General features: G+C 41.7%; 1 protein-coding gene across 1 annotated transcript in view; it reads left to right on the top strand.

Annotated features, from left to right (window-relative positions):
- The window catches only part of DROSHA (drosha ribonuclease III), a 318,886-nt gene that overhangs the window by 158,907 nt on the left and 147,590 nt on the right, over positions 1–12,389 (top strand). Inside the window, exons 15-16 of the mRNA XM_033934987.1 lie at positions 3,850–3,949; positions 5,993–6,100. Coding sequence (XP_033790878.1) covers positions 3,850–3,949; positions 5,993–6,100 — 208 coding nt within the window. The remainder of the gene's footprint in view (positions 1–3,849; positions 3,950–5,992; positions 6,101–12,389) is intronic.

Below are 12,389 nucleotides of genomic sequence, written 5' to 3'. Positions count from 1 at the left end.
TCCCCATATTATAGACATGTCTCAAACAGGATTCGTTGCTCACAGACATTCATCTCATAATACAAGATTAGCATTCCATATGTTATACTTAACAAAGAAAATGAATGAGCCTACTTTTATGATATCTTTGGATGCAGAAAAGGCTTTTGATAGAGTAGAATGGTCATTTATGTATCAGGCTATGGAATGGTTTGGCATAGGTCCTGGATTCATACAAATGATACAGACATTATATAGCTCCCCTTTTGCTAGATTATATATTAATAATACATTTTCAGAAAAATTTAATCTACAGAGGGGAGTTAGACAAGGATGTCCCTTGTCTCCTTTACTGTTTGATATAGTTTTAGAACCCTTAATATTAGCAATCCAACAAGTAAAGGAAATACAAGGTATACCTCATTCAGATAGAGAATACAAAATATCAGCTTATGCTGATGATCTATTATTATATTTGAGGAATCCGGAATCTACCATCCCACACTTGCTTGAGCTGATTGAAAAATTCGGAAAATTTTCAGGATATAAGATAAATTGGAATAAATCAGAAATACTCCCATTAAATGTACATTGTACAAAAGGTTTATTTGATACATTCTCTTTTGTCTGGAAGGAGGAAGCTATTAAATATCTTGGAATTTGGATTTCAAAAAATTTAGATGACACAATAAAAATTAATGAAAAATGTTTATTACAAAAAGTGACAGAGATGTGTGAGCAATGGAATCCTTTGCATTTATCTTGGTGGGGAAGAGTACAAACGGTTAAAATGATGATCTTACCTGTAGTTTGTTACCAAATGGGAATGATACCAGTTTTCTTTCAAGATTCTTTTTATACAAAGTTAAATAAGGTATTGACAAAATTTATTTGGCTTGAGAAAAATCCTAGAATTGCTTTAGTGACATTACAAAGACCAATTGCGGAGGGAGGGGTAAATTTTCCCAATTTCTATAGGTATCATCAAGCCTATATTTTACGTCAAGGCATGTATTGGATCCTCCCAGAGCCCACTGACAATATTCCAGACTGGTTTTGGCTAGAATGGAGACTCATGTTTCCTTTACGTCTTAGTAATGTTGTTAGTATCATAATGCCAAGGCTATACAAAGAACATAAAATTTTTGTGGATACATGGAAGACTTTAAGATATGTAAGTAATCTAACTCCTATTCCAATTAGCAAATCAACAACTCAAACAATTTGGCTTAACCCCAAGATCAAAATCGGCGGCTTCAAAATAATCTGGAAAGATTGGATGTTAGCAGGTATTCGTATTTTAGATGATATAATAAAAAATGGTAAGTTGCTGGAGTTTTCACAATTGCAACATAAATTTGATCTTAATAAAACACAATATTTTAGATGGTTGCAATTGAAGCAATCCATTCAGGTAGGGTTCCCTGAATGGAAAAATCTTACTAATTATCATAGTTTGGAATTCTTATGTTTCCAGATAAATTCAACAGGTCATGAAGCTGCACAGTGGTATAAATTAATATCTGGATATATAAATAAAAAACCAAAAAATGGTCTTAAAGACATTTGGAGCATTGAGATAAAACATCAAATTAATGCATCTCAATGGCCACAACTTTGGTCTTGGAGGTTAAAATGTACGGTGTCAGCATCTATGAAACAAACTTGGTTTTTTCTTTTGCATAGAGCTTTATGGACCCCTACACGTTTACATAGAATTGATAGCTCTAAATCTAATAGATGCTGGCACTGTCATATTGAAATTGGGACATTAGACCATCTTTTATTCTTTTGTCCATTCATCTTAACATTCTGGAAATCAATATGGCCCCAAATAAATAGGATGTTAGAAAATCCGGTAGCCTTGACATATGATACTGTATTATTTGGAACAACAATGAGAGCAAGAAGTCAAATTTCATCAAGTAATAACAAACTTCTATTTATTTTAACTGGAATAGCAATACAACAAATCACTTTCAATTGGAAAAGACATGATAGGTTGAATTACACCTTCTGGTGGAATTCTGTTTGCCATATATACAAAATGGAGCTCACTATAGCAACACAAAAAGGTTATATTAATAAATTTCAAAAAATCTGGAGACCATTAACAGAATTTTGTAAAGAATAATAATTTTCCCATGTTTAGAATTTGATTAGAAGGGAAAGGGGGGGGAACATATTTCTGAATAATATACAATATATTAATACTTGAATGTATAATATGAAATATGGAAAGTATTTGCATTTAAAAATTTATTCATGTATATTTGATTAGAAGGGGGGGGAGGGGAGGGGATAATATTTTATTAACTAAGAAGTATATAAATTTAGATTTCTGAAATATTAATATGAATATTATATTAATTTTTCTAAATGAAATGTTAACTTAAATATTAATATATGAGCTTATCAAGTATGTATATTTAAATGTATTATTAAATTTATGTCATTCACTTGATGTAACATATGAAAATGAATAAAGATTTACAAAACAAAAAAAAAAGACCTTGTGGGTCTGCACCTATCTGATTTTTTGGCTGCATATGTTCCTCGTAATCCCTGACTCTGCCTTCCGATTGACTGCAGTGAGAGCAACTCACACATGTGCAGAATTGGCAGGGGAAGCCCCAAAAGCAGACTCCTGCCAGTCAGCCATTCAGGCAGGAAACCTTTTTTTAAAATTTTATTTTTTAATGGGCACAGATGCTGTGCGTGTTACACACACGCTCAAAATATCTGCCCCATTAAAAAAAAGAAAGAAAGGCCCAAGGGATGGGGCCTTAGGCTCCTGAGCCAATCAGGGCCTTAGGCTCCTCTCCGTGCATCACATGATGCACTTGGAAGGGAAAGGCCTACCATTATGGAGCGGCTGCCCTACGAGCAGGACGGACTGAGCTTCCGTCCTGCTCAAATGTTTCTAAGAAGGTATGGGGGAGATTCAAGAGATGGGGGACTTCCAGTGGCATGAGGGAGTGGGCATCCCTCCTGCCTTTTTTGAGGGGAGGGGATCTTTGGGGGAGCGCGGGGGTGGGGGGGGGATGGTGCAGGAGACGGCTTTCAGTGGCAGGAGGGTGTGGGCACACCTGCCAATTTTCTTTTGAGGGGGGCGGGGTTTGACATGGCAGGAGGAAGTGGGCATTCCTCCTGCCGTTTTTCGCTAGTGGGGGTGTCTTCCTTGTGCTGCGTTCGTTAGTTTGCCGGGGGTGGGGAGGGTGTGCTTTTTTTTTCTCTAATGGAGCAGATATTGTGCATGTATAACATACACAGCATCTGTGCCCATTAAAAAAATAAAAAGCAATCACTTTTTTTTTTTACTGTATCTGGAAGCCATGTTAGAGAATTAATCGCTCTACTACTTTACATGGCATCTTAATATTAATTAGCTTATTTGCATGGTTGGATCAGGGAATGAGCGATCATGCAGAAAACCAAGCGGTGAGTCGTTTTCTGCATTGGGTCGGCAAATGCAATCATCACTAAAGCTGTTAAACAGGTTTAGGAACTATCGCTAGCTTTAGTGCATCTGGACTTGAGAATTTCTCACTGTAAGGAGGCAGTAAACACAGCATTGTGACACAAAGCATGTGGTAGCATGCAGAAAAGCTGCTGCGTGGCCAGTGGTATGTGGAAGATGAACAAATACATGTTTTTGAAACTTCTTACCAGATGAAGGACATTGAACACTTCATACACCCTCCCCAGTTACATCTCTGCTAATACTGTGAGAAAACAGACTTGCTGCTTTCTCTCCTGTAAGTGGCAAGAAGCTGCAGTGACTGAATGTTTTACTTGATGACTAAAAGCTGCTAATTTTGAGGCCCAGTTCACTAGGTTTTGACCTGGTATTTGCCTTCCTCTGGCCAGGTACCAGAAGTTGTGGAAGAGCTATGTGAAGCTGCGCCACCTGCTGGCAAACAGCCCCAAAGTGAAACTGAGCGACAGACTGAAGCTGGCACAGAGAGAGGTATGCTGAAACTCTACAGCCCAGTGGTGTCAAACTCAATCACATTAAGCGACCAAAATCCAAAATGCAGGCTAAGTTGCGGGCCAGACCCTGCCCAATCTCCATCCCCAAACCCCACCCAATCTCCTCCCCAGACCCCGCCCCATAATAATACTAATTATAACACTATTTTTTCCATTCATTTTTCATATATACACACACACAATATACCGTAATCTTATTAACACATAATGGTAATGGTTAACCACAAAATTAAACTACACAAAACACACTGTGTGCTTCTCAACATTCATTCCTACCAGAACACAGATAACACCTATGCAAATACGGGACCAAAACTAAAAATACTAATATATTAAAAAAACACCCTAAGATTCAAGATTCTGCATGAAGTATAACCCCCAGAGAAAAAGAAACAAATGTATTTCTTCCTGAGCAGTGCAAAAGATAGACAGCAGATTAAAATGCTCACAATTGACACAATTCAAACACTAACTTGAAAATAAAACCATTCCCCCTACCTTTGTTGTCTCCCTCCCTCCATGCTGTGCCTCCCTCCAGCGGGTGTCTAACCTTCTGGCTGGCTCCAACCTGGCTGTTTTATGCGGCCCGCGGTCCGATGCCTCCTGATGTTATCTTGTGGCCGGCTCCTTCCTCCTCACAGCCGTAGTATGCAAGTAGCTGCATGTGTCCTGAACCAGAAGCCTTCTATCCGTGCACATTATGGCTATGAGGAAGAGGGAGCTGGCCACAAGGTAAAACTGGGTGCATCAGACTGTGGGCCGTATAAAACGACCATGTGAGCCGTATTTGGCCCGCGGGCTTTCAGTTTGACACCTGTGCTATAGCCATGCTAGCAGATAAAGACCGAATGGTCCATCCAGTCTGCTCAACAATTTACACTCTATAAATTAATGATTTAATTTAAATTATTCTATTTCTTAGATATTTCTGGGCCAGAAACTCAGCGCTCTGCCCGGTACAGTGCTCCATCTACTGGAGTCTCCGTCAAAGCTCACTTCAGCCTATTTAAATCATCCCAGCCATCAAAGTCCTCCCCAGCCCATCTTCAAATGAATGGCCATATATGGGACACAGACCGTGCAAGTTTGCCATGCTAGATATAATACAGTCTGACTATGATCATCTTTGTTCTCATCTTAAATCCCACTGTTAGGAGAGGTCAGCAATGGTTTCAGACTTTTGTGTCTGTAAAATATTGATGTTCTACCCCGTATTAGAAATGTCAGTATAAAAAAACCCTATTAGAAATGTGGCCCTTAATTATTCTCGTTTTTTGAGGAACAATGATTATATTTTTTTATTTATTTAAAAATTTATATACCGCATAAAAACTATGCGGTTTACAAAATTATATGCATACATATTGAAAATACTAAAACATGTTTCCACAGAACAAACACAATAAAACATTAACTAACGGTATCATTATTAAAACCTTTTTTCAAATTCATCCTACAAGATGGAAGTTACAGCTCTGGGTTCTATATCCTATCTACCCGCTTGTAGAGAAGGACCAATCGTTATTATACAGTATATTTTATATAAATATTTATTTTGGATGTTGCTATTAGAATTTTTTTTATTAATAAGCCTGGCATAGCTTGTAGGTCTCCTTAGCTTGGCAACTTCCAGCTGAGTGAAGAGATATGAGTAGAAGACATGGAGAGAAATAATGCTCCTTATTAGGGAGCTATAGATGAATGGATGTGGTTAAAACACAAACGGTCTAGGCCCCAAAACAGGCCTAGGCCTAAAAACAAATCTAGGTCCCTAAAAACAGGCCTAGGCCTAAAAACAGATCTATGTCCCTAAAAACAGATCTAGGCCAAGCAGAGGCAGAGCCCAGGACTCTGCATTGTCTCTTACACCTGAAGAGACAACAAAAATAGACAATTTTAAAGCAAGGAACGGAACTGCATGTGGAAAAATTAAGCTGCTGTTCCTCATCCACCTCACCCCTCCAATCTATATCTAGTATATTATTCATGGTGATTCATTTTTCTTTTTTGCTTTTAATAGGAAGCTTTGCAGAAGATCAGGCAGAAAAACACCATGAGACGTGAAGTGACTGTGGAGTTGAGCAGCCAGGGTTTCTGGAAAACAGGAATTCGCTCTGATGTTTGCCAGGTGAGCCTTAAGAGAAGAGAATGGAGTGAAGGAGTAGCCTAGTGGTTAGAGCAGTGAGCTGAGAACCATGGAAGCCAGGTTCAAATTCTACTGCTGCTCCTTTTGATCTTGGGCAAGTCACTTAACCCTTCATTACCTCATATACAAATTTAAGATTGTAAGCCCTCATGGGACAGGGAACTAACCTACTCTACCTGAATGTGACTCACATGAAGCAACTACTGAAAAGACATGAGCAAAAATCAAATGTATAAATGAATAGAAAGCCTGGGTTTGTCTTCAGGGATATCTATTCACATTGTTCTGGACCAGGGGCAGACAACCCCTGGACTGTACATTAATCACGGTTAATGCTGTGATTAACATGTTAATTATTAATCATGATTAAAAAGTTTAATCACAATTAGTAATTAATCATGTGCAGCCCACTTTGTGCTGCCTGCAAACCCACATTGTCAGTCTGTCATCTCTCTCCCCTCCCCCAATGTGGCTGCTCTTCCCCTCCCCCCCCCCACAGCCAGCCTACCTTTAAATCCAATCTTCTACCCTGCAGGCTAGCGGCAGCCATACTGAAAGGCTGGCTGCAACCTGCACTGGGCCTTTCCCTCTGACCCAGCCTGCCCCTTTAAAAATAGGAAGTTGCAGGCTGGGTCAGAAGGAAAAGCCCAGTACAAATCCCAGGCAGCCTTTCTGTATGGCTGCTGCTGACCTGAAGAGCTGAAGATTGGATTTAAAGGTAGGCCAACTGCAGGGGAAAAAGGAGCGGGAAGAGAAAGCAACTGTGTTGGATTCGTAGGGGGGTGAAGTGGAAAGCAGCCATGTGGAGGGGGGGAGAAGGAGGAAGGAAACCAAGAGCTAGATTCACTAAGCTCACCGATCATGTCCTGACCAGTTTGCGAGCATACCCTGACCCGATTCACTAACCTTCTGGCTGATCAATCTCCCACCCAATCCGATCCACCATTCAAATGAGGGGAAATGGCATGCATAAGTAGGAAGGCAGAGATTCATTAAATAGAAGAAGGAACACCAATTGGGCTTGCCAATCCAAAATGAAGTGACTGCTGAGGACCAGTCGCTCACGTCCTTGCCGACTGTCCTGCTCTCTGCTGCCCTGAAATCCCAGCCCTGCATCCCTGAAATCCCAGTATCAAAATAAAAAATAAAACCATCAAAATTAAACATTTTTGGAATGTCTAAATACATCTCCCTTGTGCAAAAAACACAATGTGAGCCTGTGGTTTTAGCCTGGAGGTTTAAAGCAGGTCTGCACAAGGCGTGTTCTGTTCCGTGTTGTTCCATAGTCTGGCTGCAAAGCATGTTCTGTTCCATTCTGGCTGCAAAAATATTGAAATGATTCCTGAATGTCCACTTGTGGGGCCAGCGAGTGCAGCCACCCCTTCCCCTTTTGTTTTGACCTCAAGCTTGTGCGGAGAGCAAGCGCATGCGTGGATCTCATCTACAGGCAAAGAGGATGGTCTGCCCATGCGATCTGTGCGTTCAACACATAATTTGCATGAGGACTCTGTAGTGATTCGGTCGCCCAGCAAGACTCGGCCACGGATCGCTCAACAATGGTAAGTTTAGTGAATCTAGGCCTAACTGTTTTGGATCTGGGAGGGGAGAGTAGCCATGTTGAGTCTGGGAGGAAGAGGAAGGAGAGATGCCGGACTGGGCAGTCAAAGGAATTAAAACAACTGAGCAGTGCCAAGAAGGGAGGGGGGAAATAGGGAGAAATGCCCATGATGGAAGGAGAGAGAGTTGGGCTTGGGGAAGGGAGAGAACTGGGCTTGTCTGACATTGCTGCTTGGATGTCTCACTGCCATCTCAAACTGAATATGGTTATAAAAATGAACTCCTTATCTTGCTGCCTAAATTTGCCTCCCCCCTCCCGCCGTTCTCTATTTCTGTGGATAACACTGTCCTCCTCCCTGTCTCGTCGGCTCGCAACCTTGGGGTGATCTTCGACTCCTCTCTGTCCTTCTCTGCTCAGATCCAACAAACCGCCAAATCCTGTCACTTCCTCTTCTATAATATTACCAAAATCCGTCCTTTTCTCTCTGAACACACTACCAAAACCCTTGTCCACGCTCTCATTACCTCGCGCCTAGACTAGTGCAACGTACTTCTCTTGGGCCTATCTCGCCTCTTCAATCCGTTCGAAATGCTGCTGTGCGACTCATATTCCGTGAGAGCAACTATTCTCACATTACCCGTCTCCTCAAGTCACTTCATTGGCACCCTATCCATTTCCGAATACAGTTTAAATTCCTCTTGCTGACTTACAAGTGCATTCACTCTGAAGTCCCCTGATATCTCTCCTCACTTATCTCCCTCTATGCTCCCCACTGTGATCTCTGCTTGTTGGGCAAGCCCCTCATATCTGTACCCTTCTCTTCTACTGCCAACTCCAGACTCCATCCCTTCAAGTTTCAAGTTTATTCAGAAATTTTATAAACCGCCCAATCAACCTTCTAGATGGTGAACATTATGTTAAAAACGTATATGGGGTAACTATACATCCTTTGGAAACAACAGTCAAAACAATTAAAAAAACAAACAGAAACAAGAGGGAAGAAGGACAGAACTACAATTTATCAAGTAAGAAAGAGAACATATAGGGAAAGAACAAAAGGGAGGGTGTAAAAAAAAAAAATAATAATAATTGATTAAGACTATGAAGCCCTAAAAAGGGCATTTAGGTCTCGAAAGCATCAAGGAAAATAAATGTTTTCAGTTTCGTTTTAAAATGATTAAGATTTGACTCTTCCCGTAAGTGGACAGGAATATTATTCCAAAGAGATGGCGCAGTGACAGAAAAAATGGTTGACCTCATTGTATTGATAAACTTCAAAGATGGGACAGATAGCAAATTTTTAGACACAGAACTTAAAGACTTAGATGAACTATAGGGAATATAGCCCATTGTTGCTATCACAGAGACATGGTTCAGTGAATCACATGGATGGGATGCAAACATACCGGGATATAATCTTTTTAGGAAGGACAGAGATGGTCATAAAGGTGGAGGAGTAGCTCTCTATGTAAAGATCAATATCCAAGCGACCGAAATGCAAGGGACCTGGGGAGAGGAAGAAGCGATATGGATTGCTCTGAAAAGAGAAGATGGAACTTCTAACTACGTGGGTGTAGTCTACAGACCTCTGACTCAATCGCAGCAAATTGATAAGGATCTGATTGTGGATATCCAAAAGTTTGGAAGGAAAGAGGAGGTACTGCTGTTGGGAGATTTCAACCTGCCGGATGCGGACTGGAATGTTCCGTCTGCGGAATCGGAAAGAAGTAGGGAGATTGTGGATGCCTTTCAAGAGGCTCTGCTCAGACAAATGGTGACGGAACCCACAAGGGAAAAAGCGATATTGGATCTGGTCCTCACAAATGGAGAGAGTATCTCTAATGTTCGAGTGGGTGCTCACCTGGGTAGTAGCGATCATCAAACGGTTTGGTTTGATATAACGGCTAAAGTGGAGAGCAGCCGCACGATACTTAAAGTCCTAGATTTCAAACGTACGGACTTTAATGCAATGGGAAAGTACCTGAAGAAAGAGCTGTTAGGATGGGAGGACATAAGAGAAGTGGAAAGACAGTGGTCTAAGCTGAAAGGAGCGATAAAAATGGCTACGGACCTTTATGTGAAGAAAATCAATAAAAACAAGAGAAAAAGGAAGCCGATATGGTTCTCCAACCTAGTGGCTGAGAAAACAAAGGCGAAAGAGTTGGCGTTCATGAAATATAAAAAAACCCAAGAAGAGGAGAGCAGAAAGGACTACAGGGTGAAATTGAAAGAAGCCAAGAGAGAAATACGTTTGGCGAAGGCACAGGCGGAAGAACAAATGGCTAAAAATGTAAAAAAGGGAGATAAAAATTTTTTCAGATATATTAAAGGAGGAAGATAAAAAATGGAATTGCTAGGCTAAAAGATGCTGGAAACAAATATGTGGAGAGTGATGAGGAGAAAGCAAATGTGCTAAACAAATACTTCTGTTCTGTGTTCACAGAAGAAAATCCTGGAGAAGGACCGAGATTGTCCGGCAAAGTTACACGAGAAAATGGAGTAGATTCTGCGCCGTTCACGGAGGAGGGTGTTTATGAGCAACTTGAAAAACTGAAGGTGGACAAAGCGATGGGACCAGACGGGATCCATCCCAGGATACTAAGGGAACTCAGAGAGGTCCTATTAAAGACTTGTTCAACAAATCTCTGGAGACGGGAGTGATTCCTGGGGATTGGAGGAGAGCGGATGTGGTCCCTATTCATAAAAGTGGTCACAAGGATGAAGCAGGAAACTACAGGCCGGTGAGCCTCACTTCAGTTGTTGGAAAAATAATGGAAGTGTTGCTGAAAGAAAGGATAGTATATTTTCTTGAATCTAATGGGTTACAGGATCCGAGGCAACATGGCTTTACAAAAGGTAAATCGTGCCAAACGAACCTGATTGAATTTTTTGATTGGGTGACCAGAGAGCTGGATCGAGGACATATGCTAGATGTAATTTACTTGGATTTCAGCAAAGCCTTTGATACAGTTCCTCATAGGAGGCTGTTGAACAAACTTGAAGGGCTGAAGTTAGGACCCAAAGTGGTGAACTGGGTCAGAAACTGGCTGTCGGACAGACGCCAGAGGGTGGTGGTTAATGGAAGTCGCTCGAAGGAAGGAAAGGTGACTAGTGGAGTCCCTCAGGGTTCGGTGCTGGGGCCAATCCTGTTCAATATGTATGTAAGTGACATTGCTGAAGGGTTAGAAGGAAAAGTGTGCCTTTTTGCAGATGATACCAAGATTTGTAACAGAGTAGACACCGTAGAGGGAGTGGAAAATATGAAAAAGGATCTGCAAAAGTTAGAGGAATGGTCTAATGCCTGGCAACTAAAATTCAATGCAAAGAAATGCAGAGTAATGCATTTGGGGATTAATAATAGGAAGGAACCGTATATGCTGGGAGGAGAGAAGCTGATATGCACGGACGGGGAGAGGGACCTTGGGGTGATAGTGTCCGAAGATCTAAAGGCGAAAAAACAGTGTGACAAGGCAGTGGCTGCTGCCAGAAGGATTCTGGGCTGTATAAAGAGAGGCGTAGTCAGTAGAAGGAAGAAGGTGTTGATGCCCCTGTACAGGTCATTGGTGAGGCCCCACTTGGAGTATTGTGTTCAGTTTTGGAGACCGTATCTGGCGAAAGACGTAAGAAGACTTGAGGCGGTCCAGAGGAGGGCGACGAAAATGATAGGAGGCTTGCGCCAGAAGACGTATGAGGAGAGACTGGAAGCCCTGAATATGTATACCCTAGAGGAAAGGAGAGACAGGGGAGATATGATTCAGATGTTCAAATACTTAAAGGGTATTAACGTAGAACAAAATCTTTTCCAGAGAAAGGAAAATGGTAAAACCAGAGGACATAATTTGAGGTTGAGGGGTGGTAGATTCAGGGGCAATGTTAGGAAATTCTACTTTACGGAGAGGGTGGTGGATGCCTGGAATGCGCTCCCGAGAGAGGTGGTGGAGAGTAAAACTGTGACTGAGTTCAAAGAAGCGTGGGATGAACACAGAAGATTTAGAATCAGAAAATAATATTAAAGATTGAACTAGGCCAGTTACTGGGCAGACTTGTACGGTCTGTGTCTGTGCATGGCCGTTTGGAGGAGGATGGGCAGGGGAGGGCTTCAATGGCTGGGAGGGTGTAGATGGGCTGGAGTAAGTCTTAACAGAGATTTCGGCAGTTGGAACCCAAGCACAGTACCGGGAAAAGCTTTGGATTCTCGCCCAGAAATAGCTAAGAAAAAAAAAAAAAAAAAAAATTTAAATTGAATCAGGTTGGGCAGATTGGATGGACCATTCGGGTCTTTATCTGCCGTCATCTACTACTAAAACATACACAAAAACAAGCCAAGTCTGCCCACTCTGCTTACCCACCCCCTGTCTATGCCCTAATGACCCAATTTCCTTATCTTGACCCTTGTAGGGATCCCACATGGGTATCCCATTTATTCTTAAAGTCTGGCACGCTGTCTGCCTCGATCACCTGCACTGGAAGCTTGTTCCAATGATCAACCACTCTCTCTGTGAAGAAATACTTTCTGGTGTCGCCATGAAATTTTCCGCCCCTGAGTTTGAGCGGGTGCCTTCTTGTGGCCGAGGGTCCCTTGAGAAAGAAAATATCATCTTCCACTTCGACACGTCCCGTGAGGTACTTAAATGTTTCGATCATGTCTCCCTACATTCCTCGAGAGTGTAGAGCTGCAATTTGTTCAGTCTCTCTTCGTACGAGAGACCCTTG

The sequence above is a fragment of the Geotrypetes seraphini genome, chromosome 2 (assembly GCF_902459505.1).
Source record: "Geotrypetes seraphini chromosome 2, aGeoSer1.1, whole genome shotgun sequence".
NCBI lineage: Eukaryota > Metazoa > Chordata > Amphibia > Gymnophiona > Dermophiidae > Geotrypetes > Geotrypetes seraphini.
Note: the sequence above shows the minus strand (reverse complement) of the source record. Positions and strands in the feature narration are given on the sequence as shown.